The sequence below is a fragment of the Cervus canadensis genome, chromosome 9 (assembly GCF_019320065.1).
Source record: "Cervus canadensis isolate Bull #8, Minnesota chromosome 9, ASM1932006v1, whole genome shotgun sequence".
In the NCBI taxonomy this organism is placed as follows: Eukaryota; Metazoa; Chordata; class Mammalia; order Artiodactyla; family Cervidae; genus Cervus; species Cervus canadensis.
In genome coordinates, this window is record NC_057394.1 from 60,388,412 (window position 1) to 60,413,088 (window position 24,677).

The window sequence follows — 24,677 nt, forward strand, 5'->3', positions numbered from 1 at the left end:
ATGGCTATATCTTTCCTTTTCTCCTTTGCCTTTCACTTCTCTTCTTTTCTCAGCTATTTGCAAGGCCTCATTAGACAACCATTTTGCCTTTCTTTTTCTTGGGGATGGTCTTGATCACTATAACACACACACACACACACACACACATATACGAATTTCCCAGGTGGCTCAAGTGGTAGAGAATCTGCCTACGCATGTAGATGTAAGAGACCAGTTCAATCCCTGAGTTGGGAAGATGCCCTGGAGGAGGAAATGGCAACTCACGCCAGTATTCTTGCCTAGAAAATCTCATGGACAGAGGAGCCTGGCAGGCTACAGTCCATGGGGTCACAAAGAGTAGGGTACAGCTTAGTGACTGAGCACACACACACACACAATAATGTGTATATACTATTACATACTATTATTCTATATGGCTTTCATTATCCCCACTAACAGGTGCTCTTTACTAATCATTATTTGTCTCTCACTAACTGTTCCCCAAATTCTCTAGCAGAGCTGTTAAATTCTCTCAACATTACCAGCTCCCCTTTCCCCCTTACAGCACCTGTTCTTTCTGGAAGCCTGTTTTCCCACTTTGCGTTGCGTGGTGTTTTCAGGTGCAGCTGTCATTCCAGAATATCCTTTCATGGTCATGCTGGGAATCACCTTTGCCTCTTCCGTGGCTAAGACCTCCCCACCCTTTCCTCCTCTCTCTTAATTTATTCCCTCCTCTTGTTGAGAGTACACCATGAAGGGTAAGGAATGAAAGTTTTTTGAGACTTGTATGTTTAAAAAATAAGTCTTTAGTCTACCCTTACATTTGATTAGCAACTTGGCTGGGTATAAAATTCTAGGTTGGAAATAATTTTCCCTTTAGTTTCCAATGCTGCTGAGGAGAAGCCTAATGCCATCAGGATTTATAGTAAATTTTATATAACCTGTTTCCCACTTCCCTCAGGTTAGAAGTTTTCAGCTTTGTCTCTTTACTCACAGGGTTCGAAAGTTTCAAGAGACTATGCTTTGGGGTGTGTGCATGAGTGTGTGTGTTTTCCACTTATTAAACTGAATATCTGTCCTTTAGTGAAATTTTATTAAATTACTTTTTGGGTAATTTCCTGTTCTTTCATTTTCTGTTTCTGGAATTTGTATTAGTCTGATAAGATCTATCATCTCTCTTCTATTTTCAATTTCTTCGTCATTTGCAAGAGTTCTCTAATGTCCAATCCTTTTATTGAATTTATTTCTGCTACCACTTTTAATTTCCAAGAATTCTTTCTTATTCTTTGAATATCTTAAAATTCTTTTAGTAGCTTAAAATAGCATCAAGTTTTGATTTTATAATATATTGTCTTATCTCTCTGAGAATACCAATTTTCACTTTGTGAAATGTTTTTCTGCTTTCTGTATAAGCTTTATTTCTCTGTTCACTTGTTTTGACTTCCATCTTTTGTACAAGAGGCTATCCATTAATAGTTAAGAATAAGGTATTAAAAAGTGTATTGATTTTTTTTGCAGAAAATCAGGGCTTGCCAACAAGTGGGTCTTCTTGTAAGGTTAGCAGGGAGAAATTTCCAAATGTCAGCATCAGAAAGGCCTTTCTCTAGAGTCATAGATGTAGAAAGAAAACAAACTATGGTTACAGGGGAAAGGGAATTGGATAAATTAGAGATTGGGACTGACATATACACAGAACTATATACAGAACATGTACCTAATAAGGACCTACTGGATAGCACAGAGAACTCTCTACTCAGTACTGCAATGGCCTATGTGGGGAAAGAATCTAACAAAGAGTGAATGTATTTAGATGTATCACTGGCTCACTCTGCTGCAGACCTGAAACTAACACAGCACTGTAAATCAACCATACTCCAATAAAACTGTTTTTAAAAAGTCCTATCCTCAATAGGAGACAAATAGCTTTCCTATGGATAAACAATGTACTAACTCTAATGTTATTTTGTATGTTAGTACATTTTTACTCATCTCCTTATAAACTTTATCTTAAAAATGATTGTTTCATCCTATAGACTGTATTTTTTTGTGTATATGGACTCAAAGTGATAAGAAAACCAATAAAAATATTTTCCTTACAAAAAAAAAGAAATAAAAATAAAAATAAATTTAAAAAAAAAAGGCTTTTCTCCTATGCATGTCAGTTTTCAGAACATTTTCCCAATCTCCTGCTTAAGGAGTATAAATATGGATGGCAGCTTCACGAGATCTAAATAGGGAAAGTAGACTCTCACTTTCTCCTTTTGTTGGCTATATGGTCTCACTCCTGTCTTTTTTTGACAATACTGGGTTGTTGTTGTGGCAAGCCAGCCTCTCTTGTTGCAATGAGCAGACTCTCTAGTCGTGACACACAGGTTTAGTTGCCCCATGGCATGTGGGATATTAGTTCCCCATCGAGGGATTGGACCCACAACCCCTGAATTGGAAGGTGGATTCTTAACCACTGGACCACCAGGGAAGTCCTTCACTGCTGTCTTATACTACGCAAATCTCCACTGCAGCTCCTGTCTCCTGCAAGGGAGAGGAGAGCTGGCTGGCCAGGTGCATAAGATGGAGGAGAAAATCTGCATTTCTAAGTGGCCTCTACATGGGCTTTCGACTAACCTTCCAGCTTTCAGTGCTGCCCTGTACTCTGGTCTTCTTTGGAACACGGTGTCTTCAAGTCCTGACGCTTTATGGGCTTCCCAGAGTAAAGCTTGCATCTCTCCCTCTGGACGAAGGAGTTGTTCACTCAGTTGTTAACAAGTTGTTAACTCAGTCACCACCCCCTCGTGTATTTTTTAACCCTCTAAAGTATTGATGCATCTCCAATTCTCTTTGTCCTTGTGGTTTCATACCTTTTCCACCCTTTATTGTTCACTTACTGGGAGTTTGGCAAGACGCAAAACCAATCACCTGTGTTTGACTTGTCAGGACTCCCTTTCCCTCTCCTTAAAAACCAGAAGCAGGTATTATTTTACCTTAGAGCCCCTTCCAAGGATAGAGTTAAGTGCTCTCTGCTCCCCTCTGGTCCCTTACTCATGCTTCCATCACTTTCTTCCCCACTCTGCTCCACAGTTTATTTGGCTACAGCTCTACTTGACTGTAAGTTTCCTGCAGCTGTACCTGGCTCTCATTAATTTCTTTATCCTAGCAACTCTAGGAGCTCAAGAATGTCAATTAAACAAATAAATGAAAGAATGAGTGGAACTATTTAAAAGGAGAGGCTAGACGTGGTACTTGTGGCTTGACCTTGTAAGGAAACAAAATACAAAGAGACATTTTTAGAATGTTATAAGGAGATAGAAAAGAACACTGTACATAGACAAACTGGGAAAGACAGCTCCAAATTCGGCTTGCTCTTTACTGTTCTCGGACTCAAGCTAAAGATGATGTACATTTCACTGTGTGCTTTTGGTCCCGTCCTAATTTGTCTTTTGAATAAGGCTAAACACTAGTTGTCCTACCACTGATTTCCTGCTTTTCTTGCAGCTGACAAGTTTAGGCAGGCCATTTTTTTCCTATTCCCTTTTTGGGCCTGACAAAACTCTTCCTAAACAGGATTATAAACAAACCCCACTTTTGACAATAAGATAGATGATGAATTATGTAACTCATTGTGTCATGATGTAATATTAGGTGTCTGGGTAACACGGCTTCCTTTAAATTTGGCTTTGTTTCCACAGAAGCATTAGAGAATTCTGTAGACCAGTAATACTGATATTCTAAGTTTCTAATCTTTATTTGTTTACTGAGTACTTTGTGTCAAGTATAAATTGCATTTCATTCTTATAACAACTTTGCAACGTACAATCGTACTGTCTTTATATTATGGCTGGAAAGTGGGGATTAGAAAGGATAAGTAATTTGCCGAAGATCACTTAAAAAGTGGTACATGGATTTGAACCTGGGTTTGACCATTTAAAATTTTAGGCTCTTAAATAATAGGCTATACCACTTACGAAATGACAATTTTCTATATAAATATAAGAGCAAGGTTTTATTTCTACAGTCATTGTGATGTGTTGATTACACATAACTAAATATATAAAATGAGCTCAGAACCACAAAAATTCTAGAGTCTTTGTTCATCAACATATTCATTGCCTTTGATATCTCAACTTTTAACTGGTATATTACAGAACTGATTTTCTTTCCTTATATTTTATTTTATATTTTTTTCTTCACTTTCCTTATATTTTAAATAGATATTACTGAGATTACTTCTTTGCTGCTATTGTTTAGTCGCTGAGTCGTGTCTGACTCTTTTGCAACCCCGTCAACTGTAGCCCACCAGGCTGCTCTGTCCATGGAATTTCCCAGGCAAGAATACTGGAATGGCTTGCGATTTCCTTCTGCAAAGGATCTTCCTGACCCAGGGACTGAACCTGAGTCTCCTGTATTAGCAGATGGATTCTTTACCATCAGTCACCTGGGAAGACCAAGATTACTTCCTTTCTTGCTGATTTTATTCTCAGACAGTATGCACTGGAGATACAGCTCCATATAAAATAAGGATCTTAAATTAAAGAGGTTATGAGAGAAAGGAGTTGAAATATTTCTGTGATTTGAAAAGCAATTTCCTTAGGTTAAGCCTTTTCTAAAATATAAAAGCTAAATAATGTTCCTACTTTTAATATTACTTTAAAACTCTAATACCAATGATTTTCATAATTTATAGAGTTATCTTTTTGTTGGATATGCACAAAAATTTAATGAAAATTCATGGACTCTCTAAACTCATAAGTTTGTTGATTTGCTTGTCTTGGGAAGGTGGTTGCCGATTTAAGTTTAGCTCCATTTACCAGTTACTGACAAATTTGTGATCCAATGGAAGCACTACTTCTGGAGCAATATAAAAATCAACTGGCAAGTTCCTTTTGAAAAAGTTTATAAGAAAGGAGCCCCTTATGTACGAACCCATGAGTGTCATCCCATTTGAGTATAGACTTCTTCCCAACTCTTTGCTCAAACTGAATTCCCGATTCAAGAAGACCATTGCCAGTCTGTAACTGGCACAAGTGCAGGCTTCAACATTTCCCAGAGATGACATGACTCCATCTTATCTGTTTTCTCAGTAGTACCTCCTCCCCTTTTCTTTGCCTTTCTCTCTTCTTAGCTGCCTTTCCATTGTCTTATTTCTGAAGGACCCTGTGGTTAGCTAGCTGTCATAATTCTCCTTGGGGAGTTAGTTAAAGGCTTGATCAAGCCAGGGGCATACTGGAGCCAAACTGTACTAGTTTGCAAGAGATGCTTGCTAAATATTCATAGATTTTTGTGAGCAGACGGTTAATCTTTGGCAGCTTTAAACCAGTCATGGAGGAGTATTTACTCCCTGAAGACTGGCAAAACGATAAACTGCCCTCCCCATCCCCTATCGACCAGAGAGCTGGCCTATTGGCCCTTTCCTGGGTACTACTCTCCCCAGAGGACCTTGCACTTTCTAACGTGAGCAGAAATGCTGTTCAAAGTCTAGATTCAAAATGAATTTCTATGGCTGGGATTTCTCTAACAACAATAAACAAAGGAAAAATCATTATGGGCATTGCCTAACTGTTACCACATAGTCAAAGAGCTAGACCATCTTGATGAAAACAAGTTCTACTGATCCATGACCAGGAGATACAGTGAGGAATTATTTTAAAAAAAATTTTTTTAAAGAAGTATTGCTTTTCTGGGCCAAGGAAGATTCCCAAAGATACATGTATGTATAACAGTCCTATAAAATGTGTATCATTCTATAACAGTGAGCCACTGAATCAGACTATTTTCAGAATCAGTGACCAAAGTCAAGGGTGGACTATGCTGCTTAAAAAGAACAAAGAATTGCAAACCTCCACAGAAGAGCTGGAGGTAATGTAGCTGGCAGAGTGAAAAACTAAACTTACTAATAGAGTATCAGTTAAATAATCTTGTGGTTTCCAAAACCAAAAGTGGGCCTTAACATTCTTACCAAAATCTTAAAAAATCATAACTGTTGGACTTATAGTTAAAGCAAAACCCAGGCCTAGTTACAGCAAATGACATTTACTCTAAGCATATCTTCTTTAAAAGGTTAGAGGTGCTTAATATAAACTAGTTATCTTTCCTACATATTTTTGTCTATGCCACCATTTTCAAATATTTACTGTATCTATTATGTGCTACACACTCTCTTAACTATAAGGATCAATATGTTCCATCCCACACTGTTTCAGAGAGTCTATCAATTTTTAAAGTATATACTTAAGGAAGTATTATTCAAAGGTCTCAAAGATATTCTACTAGTAAAAATGAAGGATTTCGTTTCTGGTCAGTTTATTGTGCTTGCTTGTGTTTGCATGCTCAGTGTGTGATCCTCTGTCCATGGGACTTCCCAGGCAAGAATCCTGGAGTGGGTTGCCATTTCCTTCTCCAGGGGATCTTCCTGACCCCGGGATTGAACCTGTATCACCTGGCAGGTGGATTCTTTACCACTGTGCCACTTGGGATAGTTTATTGTAACTAGACAATAACATTTGAAAGTTGCAATCTTTTAGCCTTTCTGCTCCCACAAGAATAGTCACCAGGAGCTTTTTAGAGAAGATGATTTGCTTTCTGAGGAAAACTGTGGTGTAGTTTTAATAGCCTTCTTGGGAGGATCCGAATGTAACTAAATAAAAATATGGAAACTATGCTTTATAGAGAACACTTTATAAGCTAGTCAGAAAAATTTTGCTTATAAGTAACCTGTGCTTCTGAAAATATGGTCTAAAAGTAGTAAATACGGATTCCTAGTAACGGGCTCTTGAGCTACAGTTACAGTGACACTTTGAGTTTGTTGTTATGGTTGTTTACTATAATACAAACACATCGTACCATCAAAGCATGTAAAATTAGTGAACACATGGATATGCAGCTCAAAAGATACTTCCTTTCAAGCTACACTCACAAGAAAACTATCAATGAATGCATTAAACAAACACTGAAACTCAAAGCAACAATCACTTTAAAGCTAATACCTCAAGAAGGCTGAAATGTATCAAAGTCATAAAGTATATAATGGACAGAGTTGATCTAAAAGATAAACAGTTCTTCTGACACCAGGAAAAGGAATCAGGGAAAGACGGGGGTCAATAAGTGGTGAATGGCCTGGCAGGTTGTCTGCCTGACCTTCACTGTTGACCTAAAGGAGCATCTCATGACCAGTAAGAACCGCCTAAAACAGGTGTGTACAAACCTCCTTACTAGCAGATCTGCGGCTTCGTCAAACCCCTGGACTGTAAACCAGGGCTTTTAATTTCTATGATGGAAAGTAAGTCCATTCGGCCACTAGATGGAGATCAGGTTATTCTGCTGTTGACAGGGAAGCTGCCGGCAGTTGGTAAATGAGAAGCATGTTACTGAGAACCTAATTCTCTTTTCTCAGTACTTCTATGGAAGGTATTTTCCAAGCACGCAGATCAGGAGCAGACCTATGTCCAATAAAAGGTCCATAAAGAGCAACAGGCGGTGGTAGTGGTAAAGAACCTGCCTGCCAAGGCAGAAGACATAAGAGATGCAGCTTCGATCCCCTGGGTCAGGAAGATCCCCTGGAGGAGGGCATGGCAACCCACTCCAGTGTTCTTGCCTGGAGAATCCCATGGACAGACGATCCTCACAGGCTACAGTCCATTGGGTCGCAAAGAGACACGACTGAGGCACCTTAGCACGCAGCACAATGAGCAAGAGGCTGAAGGATCTATTAAGAAGGTAGTTGTAAAAGACACATTTTTGCTTAAGTATATATTTTTAGTATCAACAAAGTGTATCACGGAATATCGGAGATGGAAGGAGAACACTGGATAACATCTACTCTTATTTTCCAAATGGAACTATCATTCCATTCTGAATTATGTAACTTTATTACTGAATAAATCTTATTTCTATGATAGCTGAACTTTAAACTGGAGACATAATGTTACACATTTTCCAGAAAATGTATGGTCTATAGAAAGATCAGATACTGCCCTACATACTATAGCAGAGTATTTTTTATTATTTTTGAGATATTATATGCTGTACTTCTGTGCATTTCTAACTTAGGAACTGTATGTGAAATTGCTCAGTTGTGTCCGACTCTTTGCAATCGCATGGACTGTAGCCTACCAGGCTTCTCCGTCTGTGGAATTTTCCAGGCAAGAGTACTGGAGTGGGTTGCCATTTCCTTCTCCAGGAGATTTTCCTGACCCAGGGATTGAACCCAGGTCTCTCTGCAGGCAGATGCTTAACTGCTTAAGCCACCAGGGAAGCCCAGGAACTATATATATTCATTCAATAAATAGCCAGTTACATAAAGACCAATAAAAGATTGAGAGAGTTAAAAAGAATTCCATTCGTTATCAAAAAGCTTCAATTTCATGTATATGGGTATGAGGAGAAACAAGCATGTTATCTATCATGTACCAATCCCAGCTAAAGAGCTGGGAATACAGCGGTGCACAACAGCCAGAGGAAGTCACTGGGAAGAGAAGCGCTACAAGGTTAAAACACAAACGGGTTAATTTTTGCAGTGGTGGAGACTAGCTATCAAAATCATGAGTGACACTCCTTTTAAAACTTCTGTTGTGAAGGAAACTTAATTTAGACCACAAACCTTGGCCATGGGGAAAACTTGACCTTTGATCTCTGTAACACCTGAGAAATTGAAATAAAACCTAAGATAGTCAAACACAATAGGGCTTCCCTAGTGGCTCAGCTGGTAAAGAATCTGCCTGCAATGCGGGAGACCTGGGTTCCATCCCTGGGTTGGGAAGATCCGCTGGAGAAGGGAAAGGCTACCCACTCCAGTATTCTGGCCTGGAGAATTCCATGGACTGTATAGTCCATAGCATCACCAAGAGTCAGACCCAACTGAGTGACTTTCACTTTCGCTTTTCATCAGTTGCTGTAATGAAGAAAGGACCTTAATTCAGACAAAGAAGAAACTTAATCTTTAGAATAATAATAGAAGCAGAACCATAGTTAATTAATTTTCTAATAACTGTTATGGATAGCAACCAACATTCAGTCTGTTACTGTGATAGATCCATTGCACTTAATGACATGTTTATTTTAGAGTAATACATTTGTTTCAGCTTAATTGAATTAATATAGTCATACCCTTTCAAAAGAATTTGAGGTTGCTGGCCTATATTTGTTTATGATTTTCAAAATGCTCCTGTAAGCTAAAAAGATGTATTACTCATTCATGCATACACAATACATATATATTTCTTCTCTAAGGGAAATCATAAACATAACCACATAAAATAGCAATTAATAATTAGATGTCAATGGTAGTTTGTCGAAATCTCTTATCTTGTTATCGTCTATATCAATAACTGGTTCTTTACAGAGCAACAGAGTTGGCAGGAACCTACCTTTCTTTTTGCTGGATAAGAATGGAATATAAACAAAGAAGTTTTCCTCTGAAGGTTAAAATAAATAAATTACAGATAAAACAAATCCTTTCATGATACGGTTTAGTATTTATGGGTATGCAGCCTCCCACACTGTCCACATTAGTTGCAGACAGCAAGCAGATTACGTGGTGACTGAGCTTCTTCTGGAGGGGTGGGTTTTCTCCCTCTTTGCTGACCTTTCCCACATTTCCTTCTAGCGCAGGCTTGAGTCTACTTATTACGACTGCTAAACCTCCGTTCTCTGGAAATAAGGGAGCCGGTAAAAACACACCTCTATTGGATGCATAATTCTGTTTATCTTCTCTAGTCTAAAGGTTTTGGCCTTATAATAATGTGCTGCGCTTAGATGCTCAGGATTTCTGTTTCCTTGGTAGCATGGGGAGATGCTGACGACAATGGCAGAAGTGAGAACGGATACAAAGGTGGCGCTGGAAACTGATTAATGCTTAAGGTTAAAAAATAAAAGTTGGCGATTACATTTGCATGTTATGAGGTGAGGAGCCTATATATTTAAGCACTGACAGACAAACAAGGCACAATTTCACTTTTTCACCATGTCAAAGGACAGATTTGTCTTTTCCTGAGTCCCCAAATTATTTTAGCTGTTTTAGCAAACTACATTTGAGTCTCTGGGCCAGAAGCTTCTATGACTGTGGCATCTGCAGATAACTGATAACTTAATGTGCCCCTTTAAGTGGTAAGGTCAAGTCAAGTGCTACCTGCATGTGTCTGTCACCTTCTTCTCCAATCATGTTTCTCCATTCCATGAGTGACCGCTGCAGATGCTCAAGGCCCGTTTCCCAAAGCCGGACACGGCCTCCCATATCAACAGTGACAACGCCACCTTTGCCCCACTCAGCTAGCAGTGCGTCTGCGTCCGAGATAGTAGACAGCCACGTGGTATACGGTGACAGAGAGTCTGACCTGAAAAAGAAATCACAGTGTTCAACCAATCGAAGCCCAGGGAATGATGCCAATCAGCTTGCCTTACGTTAAACTTGCTGTGAAGAATTCTCATAATTACACAAGAACCTGCTCTACAGCATAAGGAGCTACATGCAACGTCTTATAATAACCTATGATGGAAAAGGGTCTGAAAAGGAATATGTATGTGTATAACATATACATGCATATATATACATATGAGTGAATCTGCTTACAACTGAAACTAATATAACATTGTAAATTAACTATACTTCAGTAAGAAACATAATGTTTAAAAACACATTAAAAGCACATTAAAAACTAAGGGACCAACAGATTCATCTGGAAGGAAAAAATACATAGTTATTTACTGGTTATTTACATATTCCTTTTAAAATTTTTATTTATGTTTTAGCCGCACTGGGTCTTCTCGCTTTGTGTAGGCTTTTTCTAGTTGCAGCAAGTAGGGGCTACTCTCTAGTTGAGGGATGTGGGCTTCTCACTGCGGTCGCTCCTCTGGTTGTGGAGCACACGCTCTTGAGTGTGTGAGCTTAGCTGCGCCTCAGCATGTGGGATCTTCCCGGACTGGGGATAGAACCCATGTGCCCTGCGGTTCTCAACCAGCGGACTACCAGGGAAGCCCAATTTATGTATCTTGCATTTGTAGATCCTGGATGACATTTGCATTCACTGTCAGGAAGAAAGGAACTCTAAACCAACTCCCACCTCAGACTCCTGCAGAGCTGACTCACTTCCCAGGGGTCTAAGGTCTACGCTGAAACTCGAGTCTTGTTTATGTGTTTTAGCTGCATTTATTTGACATTTTGCCTTTTCTAAGTTAGATGGTTATATGGATTATAATAAGAATTTATATATTTCCTATACGTTTCATGCTTATACATATTTCTAATATATACAGTCAATTCAAGGAATGCAACTTTTGCCTGTAAGAGTCAATTGCACACTTCCTTTATCTGAGTATGGTTCTCACTATACAAAAGAAATAGATTAGAAATTCTAATTACCATGATTAATTTTCTAAATATATCTGGTATTTTCTCTATAAAATAAATGGTCTAAAGAAATAGTCTGATCAGATAATTAAAACAATAAAGTATCAATGTAGATTTGCAGAAACTACAAAACCACTATATATTAGGTAAATTTTTATACTGAAGAAATCAAGACTACGTTAATCTTTTTATCAGTCTGCCTTAGTGGATACTGAACACAGAGTGACAAAGCCAGCTACTCTGAGATACGGAAATCTTAGAAAGTGTTTATCTAAAGAGAATAATAACAGTAGGATGGAACCAAGTGTTTCAGAGCTATAGGGTTGGCCAAAAAGTTTGTTCAGGTTTTTCCATTACATCTTATAAAAAACTCAAATGAACTTTTGGCCAACCCAATACTTCACAGTGCTAGAAGGACTTAAGGCAACTTTTGATATAATAGAGGATTCATCTCATGGTGCTCTCTCAAAAAATACTTGCCTTAGGAAAAAAAAAAACTAGGTACAGATGGTGAAGTAAAAGGCCATTCAAGAATAATGAAATTTAATCACTTATGATGTGAGTAAATCTGCCACAAATGCTCAAGATGCATGATTCTATTGAGCACGGCACCTACTGGTTCCATACTTAACTCTCCAGCATGAAAGTTTAAATTTACCAGAGCAATTTCTTCAATACACCAAAAAAATGCTGAAGAAATCACATATTTACTACAGCTTGCACACTACATCTAGAATCTCTTCTGTACCTTAAAAAAAAAATCACATTCCTCTTTTCTATGATAACAAAGTCTTTAAGGAACACAGAGAATTACAGTGGAGTGAAGTCCAGATTTACACACACCCATATATTAGTGCTAAGTAGTGTGGTTTTACAAATGCAACAAAAGTTTCAGGACTAACACTCAAATTGTACTGAGAGCAAAAGTGATATATCCTTTTTGGCCATACAGTTACATATAGTTTTACTGTTTTCTATTATTTGAAGTTAGCCATCAAATGGAAAATTCCTGCTATGTAACAGAATACTAAATTTAAGCAACCAGCAACAAAACTGAAACCCAGATGGGCTGTTCCCTTGGATTACATATACACCAAAAATGGCAGTAGTTAATCTTGAGAGAAACTCAGGATATACTGACAATGAACAGACTCTAAAACACTTGAAATAAGGCAAGTTCAAATCGAGATGTTCTGTAAATGCAAAATATATACTGGGTTTCAAAGACTCAGGAGAAAAAAGGAACGCAAAATATCATTAAAAATTTTATATCAAATATGTGTCAGAATAGTAATAGTTTATAATGGTAATAAAATACTATTAACGGTAATTTCACCGATTTCTTTGTGCACTCTTTTACTTTGGCCACTAAGAACATAAAATTACATATATGGCTCACATTCTATTTCTGTTGGACAGCACAGCACTAAGTGAATGAAGCATGGGGACCAGCTGGCACTAGCTGTATTTTTATATATATATAGCCGTTCTTCCAGGTATTATTTCTATGGTGGGCGTAACATATGGTTCATACAGAAAGTTAACAGGGAAAAACACTAAAATATAAAGCTAGGGCTGGGGAAGGAATGAAGAGGAATACTGAAAAAATAATTTTTGTGCTTTAGAAATGTAAAAAAAAAAGTTGTTCTTTGATTTTGTTACTTGAACTGATAGTATATTTTAATGAACACATAATGGAATAAGAAATTTCCCCAAATGACTAAAAGCCATTTTTCACGAAAGTGACACATTAAGATGCTCCAGAAAGACATTCTTGTATCCGTTAGAACAAGTAAATCTATTTCTTTGAAAAATGCTTTCATTATTCACGTTTCTTGCTGCTGCTGCTGCTAAGTCGCTTCAGTCGTGTCCGACTCTGTGCGACCCCATAGACGGCAGCCCACCAGGCTCCCCCGGCCCTGGGATTCTCCAGGCAAGAACACTGGAGTGGGTTGCCATTGCCTTCTCCAGTGCATGAAAGTGAAAGGTGAAAGTGAAGTCGCTCAGTTGTGTCCTATTCTTAGCGACCCCATGGACTGCAGCCCACCAGGCTCCTCCGTCCATTGGATTTTCCAGGCAAGAGTACCAGAGTGGGGTGCCATTGCCTTCTCCGCACGTTTCTTGAACCTGGCTAAATAAAGGGTCCTAAGAGATGAAAGGGTGTTTGTGCCTTCTTTTGTGTTGTTGTACTGAGCGATGTTCTTTGGAAGCACGGAAGGCGGCTGGGGGACAGACACGTGTCTCTGCCCTTGCTCTGAGAGTGGAAGGCTCCCCAGGCTCCTCTGCCCGGGACCCGGGTGAGGCTTTAACTATGTGTTCTGAGGCGTTGGCTGCTTGTGAGGCAGGACACGTGAGGAGTATGTGACATCAATCTACACAGAAGCAGGGGCACCGGGGCTGAGAAAAAGGGAGGGCAGGCGTGGATGCATCCAGGAAGGGGTGGGCGAGAGGTGGGGACATAGGTGTTTTTCAAGGAATAGATGGTGCATCATCGGTACTCTTTTTATATATTCCCTGACTCTAACTATTCTGAACGCTTTGCTTCCACTGCTGAACAGGAATAAACCACTGGCAATAAATCTATTCCAAATCTCTAGAATCCTTTGACTATTTTATGGTCTTCAGGACTAGATACACAGTTACATCTTTAAAAACAATATTAAACAAATGAGATTTAAATTCCTTTGACATCTTGAATACATTTACCTCAGAAAACTAATGTATGACGTTAATAAATATGAAAATTTTTTCAGTGATAAAAATGCTGTTTCAAAAAGTTTTATCATAAGCATAGATCAAAAAAAAAAAAAAAAGAAATGAACACTTGAAGGCTGTTAAGACTTATACCTAGGTAACATTTGAACATTTTTCCAGTGTTCAAATAAAAATGGCAGAGCAGCAAGATAAAAACAAACTGTAACTATATATATACATGAAAGAAAGAAAAAGAGCTTGCTATTTAAGGAAGCAAAAAGCACACATTTATTCAAGGTACTTGATAAGAATTCACTGTTTGTTGTTTTTTATCTGACATACAAGCTAAGAATGAAAGTGAAAATGGATTACTCAGGAATCGGGATGTATCGAAGTCTCTTGGACTGGAGATCAGTAACTTCTATATATCCAGCTGTCTGTGGAGGGGTAACATCTGCAAAGAAGTCAAGACACAAGCCGAGTGTTAAATTACTGCCTGATATAAAAACAGGACCCAAATAAAGCACAGATGCTGCTAAAAATGGAATGAAGTTATCACTCGCCTAGAACAGAACTCTGGGACCCACTTGATGAGGTCTGGGGCTAACCAATTCCAGTCTTGAGGTTAGACGCTCAGTCATGCTTTTGTCAGGAAAACAGAGATTGTCAGATAGATGCATGTTACGCTGTGATTCTTTAGTGTCAGAGAATTATCTAAGTTCCTTTCATTTTCTTTGATATTAATAGCTTCCCAAGATGGGTCAGTGTTTCAGCACTTAAGAGTTTATCTGAAAATATTGCATCATTGGAATTCTTTTCCTTCCTAGGAAGTTACAACAGGGATGGTATAATAACAGTGGAATCAGCATCTACTTGAAATCGGAGTGGCCTGGTAGACAATCCTAGCTTGACATTTCCTAACTATGATTTACTATGGTCAAGTTAGTTCTCTCTCTGAGACCTGCTTTCATCATTTGCAAAACAAGGATGAGAAGAGCATCTGAGAATCATAAACATTATTTGCACATAATTAGTAGTTGTTCCACCCCATTGCAGTTATTATTAGGACCCCTCAAGACAGGAAAAGGTGAGGTGAAGACGGGGGCAGTGGGGCAAGGACTCTGGGTCATGAAGAATGTGAAAAGGTGGGGAAGGAGACGGTAATGTGATATAGGGGCCAGAGTCCCCAACTCCAATTCTAGTTGTTTCCCAGAAAATTCTGGGAGTTGACTGACTTTTCCCCCCAAATCCCTGAGGACCTCCATCACCCTCATCATCGCCAGTTACCAGCACTGTGTTAGGAATCCTGTCTGTCTTTTCTGTGTTTCATTAATTGCATGCTATGCTGCTGGGCTCAGCTGCTCAGTCGTGTCTGACTCTTTGCAACCCCGTGGCCCACCAGGCTCCTCTTCCATGGAATTTTCCAGGCAAGAATACTAGAGTGGGTTGCCATTTCCTACTCCAGGTGATCTTCCTGACCCAGGGATCGAACCCACGTCTCTTGCATCTCCTGCATTGGCAGGTGGATTCTTTACCACTGCGCCACCTGGGAAGCCCTGTTAATTGCCTTTCTCTTTTCTGGCTGCACCACCCAGCACGTGGAATCCTAGTTTCTGACACTGGAAGCTCAGAATCTTAACCATTGGACCGCCAGCGAAGTCCCTGTTTGCGACTTACAGATAGTGTTTTTATTTTTTTATTTTTATTTTTTTAGTGTTTTTAATACTGACAACTACAAACACCTTGGATTCTGTTTGAGAGATGAGAAAGCGGAGACTTATAGAAGTGGTATAATAATGGACTTGGATAGTGGTAGGGAAAGCTATCAAAATCAGGCCTTCCTTCTGGCTTTAAAGTCTCTGCTCTGCCCACTGCTCCACACAACTTCTACCTGAGCTGACCGTGGGGCAAAAATTTTAAAATAGCTTTATTTTTACAAAATCTTGGCCTCCAATGTCTCTTTAAAAAAAAACAAACCACAAACCTACAAAGAAACCATACTCTTAAAAGACTTTTGTCTGTTGTCTATCTCCTATTACAATTTTTTTTTCATATTGTAACAAAGTTTTCTCTCTCTACTATGCAAAGTCAGCTATAAGTCCAGGCAACTTTAAAGGTACTTCAAAGATACTTGCTTATGTGTCTACCCTTTTTAAAAAAATTTTAATTTATTTATTTTTAATTGAAGAATAATTGCTTTATAATATTATGTTGGTTTCTGCCACACATCAGTATGAATCAGCCATAGATATACCTGTGTCCTCTCCCTATTGAACCCCACTTCCCCCTCCCACCCCACCCCACCCCCAGGCTGTCATGGAGCTCTGCATTTGGGCTCCCTGTCATAGAGCAAATGCCCACTGGTCATCTGTTTTACACATGGTAACGTACGTTTCAGAGCTACTCTCTCAGTTCATCCCACCCTCTCCTTCCCCCACTGCGCCCACAAGTCTTTATGTTTTTTTGTCTGCATCTCCACTGCTGCCCTGCAAACAGATTCATTAGTGCCGTCTTTCTAGCTTCCATATATACGTGCTAATACACAGTATTTTTCTCTTTCAGACTTACTTCACTCCGTATGATAAGCTTTAGGTTTCCTCCACTTCATTAGAACTGACTCAAATGCATCCTTTCCATGGCTGAGTCATACATATTCCGCTGTATGTATGTACCACACCTTCTTTACCCACTCGTCTCTCAGCGGACATCTAGGCTGCTTCCACGTCCCAGCTACTCTAAGTAGAGCTGTGATGAGCACTGAGGTAAATGTGTCTCTTTAAATTATGGCTTCCTCGGGGTACATGCACAACACTGGGATTGTTGGTCATACGGTACTTTTATTCCTAATTTTTTAAGGAATCTCCATGCTGTTTTTCATAGTGGCTGCATCAATTTACATTCCCACCAACAGTGCAAGAGGGTTCTCTTCCCCACAACCTCTCCAGGATTTATTGTCTATAGATTTTTTTGATGATGGCCATTCTGACTAGTGTGAGGTGATACCTCATTGTAGTTTTGATTTGCATTTCTCTAATAATGAGCGGTGTTGAGCATCTTTTCATGCATTTACTAGCCATCTGTGTGTCTTCTTTGGAGAACTGTCTGTTTAGGTCTTATGCTCACTTTTTGATTGGGTTGTTTTTCTGGTATTGACCTGCATGAGCTGTTTGTATATTTTGGAGATTAATCCTTTGTCAGTTGTTCCATTTGCTATTATTTCCTCCCATTCTGAGGGTTGTCTTTTCACCTTGTTTACAGTTTCCTACATTGTGCAAAAGCTTTTAAGTTTAATTAGGTCCCATTTGTTTATTTTTGTTTTTATTTCCATTTCCTCTAGCAGGTGGGTCATAGAGGATCTTGCTGTGATTCATGTCAAAGAGTGTTCTGTCTATGCTTCCCTCTAGGAGTCCTACATTTAGATCTTTAATCCCTTTTGAGTTTATCTTTGTGTATGGTCTTAGGAAATGTTCCAATTTCATTCTTTTACATGTAGTCGTCCAGTTTTCCCAGCATCACTTATTGAAGATACTATCTTTTCTCCATTATCTCATTAAAATTTCTGATTAGAATGAGAAGACTAGAATGTCCACATTGAATTTATCCAATGTAGTTTACAAAAAAATAAGAAACTTGGCGTTTGAATTTCCCGTTCGCAACTGAAGGTTTTCAAGATGGCCACCCGACAACCTCAACATCTGTCTTATTTATTCAAAAAACAAAGTTGAGAATCTCTGTATGAAGCACTGGGGAAGAGAGGAAAAAGACGCGTGTGGTTCTTGACTTGTCTGAGGAGCCCACAGCATAGAGAAGAAAGTGCCCTTTTCTTTTTTCTTTGAAAAATAGAGGGGTGGATGGGGTGGGAGGTGGGAGGGAGGTTCAAGAGGAAGGGGACACATGTACACCCATGGCTGATTCATGCTGATGTATGGCCGAAACCAACACAATATTGTATCTTATTATCCTCCAATTAAAAATAAATAAAAGCAAAAAAAAAAAAAATCATTGTGAGCCTTTAGGAACTTGGGAAGGATTCCAGGGTGGGAAGCACAGCCGTGTGGCCCTGTGTGAGCTGCAGATCTAGGCGAGAAGTGGTCCTGGGGGCATAAAGGGGCAGGAGGAAAGGAAGGCAGTGTCCAGGGGCAGCAGGGGGTAAGGAAAGCCAGTTACCATGGTAACCGGACCACCCAGCCGAATCGGCCATCCCAGACAGCCATCCGTACAAAGCCAATATGCTTATCATAAGTCACGCACTGCCAGCACTGGAAATGCTGCCTGGGATATAAGGTCAGTCTTGGCCGAAGTTTTGCACCATATATCATTTTTGACAGTTCCTGCCTCTAGGACATAACTGAAGTGGGCTGAGTTATTTATAGACCCTGGGTTCTTTGCCAAAAATGACCAGTTATTGAAGTGGTTAGGATGATTAGCTCTGCCTAGCTAATCAGTTACGTTTGGCCTGCCACTTACATGCACTCTTTTTCATAAATAGTAGTATCAAGCTGTGCTACCGCCGCCATTGACTTTAGGCTTCCCGTGAAAGCAAAGTAAGCCAACTTATTTTAAATATCGCTTTCCTATAGCTTTTTTTTTCTTCCCCCACTGTGCAAGTTAATTCCATGGCATAAAGAGAATGAGAAAATCCAATAATGGCTCTGTTTTCAGGGAGGAGAAAGCAAGAATTTTATTCTTCATGCTAAAAAGTATTTTCATGCATCAGAAAAGGCAATTTGTGGCTAAAAAGGACTTTAAAGGTGGTGGTAGGTTGCTTCCCAGGTAGTGCTGGTTGTAAAGAACCTGCCTGCCAACGTAGGAGACATAAGAGATGCTGGCTTGCTGGGTCAGGAAGATCCCGATCCACTGGAGAAGGGCATGGCAACTCACTCCAGTATTCTTGCCTAGACAATCCCATGGACAGAGGAGCCTGGCAGGCTACAGTCCATAGGGTCCCAAAGAGTTGGACACGACTGATGTGACTTAGCACAGTGATGATGGTAATGGTAAGGCTTGAAAAATAATCAGAAGTGAAGTTTTCGGATTTGAAAATAAATCAGTTTAGAATACATGATTGAATTACGGAAGTAAAACCGTGGCCAGATTTCCCTCCAAACTTAGCCAAATCCTTGTCTATCCAATTTAAATGTTTGGACACTGTAGAGAGGATGGAGGTTAAGTAAGTTTCCATTACACTTGTAATCCAGGTGGATTTAGAAGAGAGGTATAAATTACATTTAGGGATTAGTTCCCTAACAATTAAAGGGAAGTCATTGCCACAGTGTTCAGAGCACAGTTCCCATAAACAGTTGGGCAGCTTAGATGCACAGCATCAAGGTTTGGAGTGGGGAGAAAAACTGTCAGGCAAAATAACCAAGAGCATTTTCAGAAGGAAGATGAAATTATATAAAAAATTCACTCCTTCAAGCAATGTAATTTGATGTATATGTGTTCCCTATTGTACTAGGTTTCAAGAACTTCTGTGTTCACAGATTCAAAGATTGATGTGTGCCCTGCAATTGGGGTGATACCAAATCTTTGAATTTATTCAAAGTTCAAACAGCAGTGCGTTGCTTTCAATCAAGAGTCATTACTTTGTGTTTAAAGAGCTGAGGCCTATGATTTAAAGGGGAAAAAGAAAAAGCTAGCATTTAACTAGAAGAAAAATGATTGGAAGAAAGAAGTAAATCGCCCCCCTGATCCGCAGCAACCACGAGTTACACCCTCTTTGTCAAAGCCACCAGGAGAGGAGCCTGTACAGCTTCTACTGATTTCTTTAATAAAAGGCTTCTGCACAGGCGTTCCTGACTAATCAGGTGGCTGGTCTGTATTTACTTGAAACAATTAGTTTGAATTATCATCAGAGACCTAAAGGCTCACAGATTAAAGAGTCAAATAGGCTGAAAGAAAAAAACCATCAGCCCCAGCTTCACTCCTCTCACACCTCACTTTCTACTCCCAGAGATACTTTCAACTTTTTAAAGCTGTTTCTTTGGTGTTCACCTTCATCCTTCTGGTGCTGTCTTGATGTTTTACTTTTAGGCATTATGTACTGACGTCCCATCATGTAGGACGAGACTTTAACTCTTTTTCACACACCCGCTTCCTCTGCCTGGGCTTCCCTGGTGGCTCCGTGGTAAAGAACCCACCTGCCACTGCAGGAGACCCAGGTTCGATTCCTGGGTCAGGAAGGTCCCCTGGGGAAGGAAATGGCAACCCACTCCAGTGTTCTTGCCTAGAGAATCCCACGGACAGAGGAGCCTGGTGGGCGGGCTACAGTCCACGGGGTCACAAAGGAACCTGACACAACTCACTGACTAAACAACAACTTCCCTTGCCTAACACCCCACTTCGCATACCCCAATGTATTTATGTGATACCTGGATGCCCTCTGAGTCTTCATATATTTATGAAGGTCTGATTGTCAGAGACATGGTTTTCTAGTAGTCATGTATGGATGTCTGAGTTGGACCATAAAGAAGGCTGACTGCCAACAAATTGATGCTTTTGAACTGTGGTGTTGGAGAAGACTCTTGAGAGCCCCTTGGACAGCAAAGAGATCAAGCCAGTCAATCCTAAAGGAAATCAACCCTGAATATTCATTGGAAGGACTGATGCTGAAGCTGAAACTCCAATACTTTGGCCACGTGATATGAAGAGCCGACTCACTGGAAAAGACCCTGATTCTGGAAAAGACTGAAGGCAGGAGGAGAAGGGGGTGACAGAGGATCAGATGGGTAGATGGCATCATTGATTCTATGAACATGAGTTTGAGCAGATTCCAGGAGATAGTGAAGGACAGCCTGGCGTGTTGCAGTTCACGGGGTCGTAAAGAGTAGGACACGAGTGAGTGACTAAACAACAACAACAACAATATGGAACTCTCATTCGTATGCATTTTTTTCCCTCCTGTTAACCTGTCTGATATCAATTTAATTATCAGACCAATCAAAAAACGTGAAGGGAAGAAGGGAAAAATCCCCCATCCCCACACCAAACTCTAGTTAGGCCTTTCTGAATCCTCCTCTCAATTAGGTACACACTTTTGGCCTTCTGTGTTCATCTGAGCATTGTCCAGTTTTAGCAAGAGTGAAGTTCAGTTAGCTTAACCAGAAACCTAAACCTGGATATCTGGCAGAGTTCCGGATCCTCTACCATTTCCCAAATAAAGTCTGATCACCCGGGCCTGCCTGCAGCAGGGATCCTGTTAGGTTGGTTTGGTCAGAATCCTCCATTACCTCTGATTCCCTCTTAGTAATTTTCCATCCACTCATCCCCACCAACTAAACTGAAGGATCTCTACTATCTGATTTTTTTTTTTTTAATGATTTTTTTCCCCTTTATTTATTTATTTATTTTTTCAGTGGGTTCTGTCGTACATTGACATGAATCAGCCATAGATCTACACGTATTCCCCGTCCCGATCCCCCCTCCCACATCCCTCTCCACCCGATCCCTCCGGGTCTTCCCAGTGCACCAGGCCCGAGCACTTGTCTCATGCATCCAGCCTGGGCTGGTGATCTGTTTCACCATAGATAATATACATGCTGTTCTTTTGAAACATCCCACCCTCTCCCTCTCCCACAGAGTTCAAAAGTCTGTTCTGTACTTCTGTGTCTCTTTTTCTGTTTTGCATATAGGGTTGTCATTACCATCTTTCTAAATTCCATATATATGTTAGTATGCTGTAATGTTCTTTACCTTTCTGGCTTACTTCACTCTCTATAATGGGCTCCACTTTCATCCATCTCATTAGAACTGATTCAAATGAATTCTTTTTAATGGCTGAGTAATATTCCATGGTGTATATGTACCACAGCTTCCTTATCCATTCATCTGCTGATGGGCATCTAGGTTGCTTCCATGTCCTGGCTATTATAAACAGTGCTGCGATGAACAATGAGGTGCACGTGTCTCTTTCAGATCTGGTTTCCTCAGTGTGTATGCCCAGAAGTGGGATTGCTGGGTCATATGGCAGTTCTATTTCCAGTTTTTTAAGAAATCTCCACAGTGTTTTCCATAGCGGCTGTATGAGTTTGCATTCCCACCAACAGTGTAAGAGGGTTCCCTTTTCTCCACACCCTCTGCAGCATTTATTGCTTGTAGACTTTTGGATAGCAGCCATCCTGACTGGAGTGTAATGGTACCTCGTTGTGGTTTTGATTTGCATTTCTCTGATAATGAGTGATGTTGAGCATCCTTTCATGTGTTTGTTAGCCATCTGTATGTCTTCTTTGGAGAAATGTCTGTTTAGTTCTTTGGCCCATTTTTTGATTGGGTCATTTATTTTTCTGGAATTGAGCTTCAAGAGTTGCTTGTATATTTTTGAGATTAATCCTTTGTCTGTTTCTTCATTTGCTATTTATTTTCTCCCAATCTGAGGGCTGTTTTTTCACCTTACTTATAGTTTCCTTTGTTGTGCAAAAGCTTTTAAGTTTCATTAGGTCCCATTTGTTTATTTTTGCTTTTATTTCCAATATTCTGGGAGGTGGGTCATAGAGGATCTTGCTGTGGTTTATGTCGGAGAGTGTTTTGTCTATGTTCTCCTCTAGGAGTTTTATAGTTTCTGGTCTTACATTTAGATCTTTAATCCATTTTGAGTTTATTTTTGTGTATGGTGTTAGAAAGTGTTCTAGTTTCATTCTTTTACAAGTGGTTGACCAGCTTTCCCAGCACCACTTGTTAAAGAGGTTGTCTTTTTTCCATTGTATATCCTTGCCTCCTTTGTCAAGGATAAGGTGTCCATAGGTTCGTGGATTTATCTCTGGGCTTTCTATTCTGTTCCATTGATCTATATTTCTGTCTTTGTGCCAGTACCATACTGTCTTGATGACTGTAGCTTTGTAGTAGAGTCTGAAGTCAGGCAGGTTGATTCCTCCACTTCCATTCTTCTCTCTCAAGATTACTTTGGCTATTCAAGGTTTTTTGTATTTCCATACAAATTGTGAAATTATTTGTTCTAGTTCTGTGAAAAATACCGTTGGTAGCTTGATAGGGATTGCATTGAATCTACAGATTGCTTTGGGTAGAATAGCCATTTTGACAATATTGACTATCTGATTTTAAGATAAACTATGAAGTAGTAATCAAGACAGTATGGTGTTAATGAGGGGACAGACACAAAGATCAACTGAATACAAATGCAAACTCAGAAAGAAGCCCACATATGTGGTCGGTTGCTTTCCACAGAGCTCCAAAGATAATTTGATGGAAAAAGGATAATCTTGTCAGTAAATGATGCTAAACAACTGACTATTTCCAAAACAATGAGCCTTAATCCACACCTTATACCATAAAGAAAATTAACTTGACCATATACTAATGCATATATACAGAATCTAGAAAGATGGCACCAAAGAATTTATCTGCAGGGCAGCAGTGGAGAAACAGACATAGAGAACAGACTTATGGACACGGGGAGAGGGCAGGAGAGGCTGAGATGTATGGAGAGAGTAACATGGAAACTTACATTACCATATGTAAACTAGACAGCCAATGGGAATCTGCTGTCTGGCTCAGGAAACTCAAACTGGGGCTCCAGTTTGATACTCAAACTGTATCAACCTAGACGGGTGGGATGGGAAGGAGATGGGAGGGAGGTTCAAGAGGGAGGGGACATATGTATACCTACGACTGATTCATGTTGAGGTTTGACAGAAAGCAACAAAATTCTGTAGGACAATTATCCTTCAATTTAAAAAATAAATTAATTAAAAACATCAACCTGGAGTATAAATCTAAGTGCAATTGCATCTAGAAATATGAAATCCCTCAAAGAAAACAGGAAATTTGGGCCTTTCACCAAAATGGGAGAAAATGTTTGGAAAACATGTATCTGATACATTGGGCTTGTATCTAGACTACATAAACCCAAATACTCAAAAAATCATTAAAAAGAAAGCAAGTAACCCAGTTCAGAAAGTGGGCAAAGGAACTGAAGAGACATTTCACTGAAGAAGACAGACATGAAAAGATACTCAATATCATCTGGGACTAGGGAAAATGCAGATTAAAACCACAATGAGATATTCAGCAATAAAAAGGAATGAACAACTGGTACTTACAACATAAATGATTCGCAAACATATAATATTAAGTGAAAGAAACCAGACTCGAAGTGCTGTGTGACTCCATTTATGTGACATTCTGAAAAACGCAAGTGAATAAGGGCAGAAAACCAGATCAGTGAGGGGTTGGGGGTACGGCTTGATGGCAGAGTGGCCTAGGGGAGGTTCAAGGGAGATGGGACTATTCACAGTCAGTCATGGTGATGGCTACACAACTGGATGTGTTTGTCAAGCTCATAGCACTATACACCAAAAACAGTGAATTTTACTGTATGTAAACTGGACCTCACATCACCAGATGGTCAACACTGAAATCAGACTGATTATATTCTTTGCAGCCAAAGATGGAGAAGCTCTATACAGTCAACAAAAACAAGACTGGGAGCTGACTGTGGCTCAGATCATGAACTCCTTATTGCTAAAAACAGACTTAATTGAAGAAAGTAGGGAAAATCACTAGACTTTTCAGGTATGACCTAAATCAAATCCCTTACATATACAGTAGAAGTGAGAAACAGATTCAAGGGATTAGATCTCATAGACAGAGAGGCTGATGAACTATGGATGGAGGTTCGTGACACTGTACAGGAGACAGGGATCAAGACCATCCC

General features: G+C 39.7%; 1 protein-coding gene across 1 annotated transcript in view; it reads right to left on the reverse strand.

The window, feature by feature from the left end:
- Positions 1-24,677, reverse strand: part of VWA8 (von Willebrand factor A domain containing 8) — a 367,922-nt gene that overhangs the window by 105,393 nt on the left and 237,852 nt on the right. Inside the window, exons 36-37 of the mRNA XM_043478154.1 lie at positions 14,381-14,462; positions 10,097-10,301 (exon numbers count right to left, since the gene is read on the reverse strand). Of these exons, the coding sequence (XP_043334089.1) occupies positions 10,097-10,301; positions 14,381-14,462 (287 nt within the window). The remainder of the gene's footprint in view (positions 1-10,096; positions 10,302-14,380; positions 14,463-24,677) is intronic.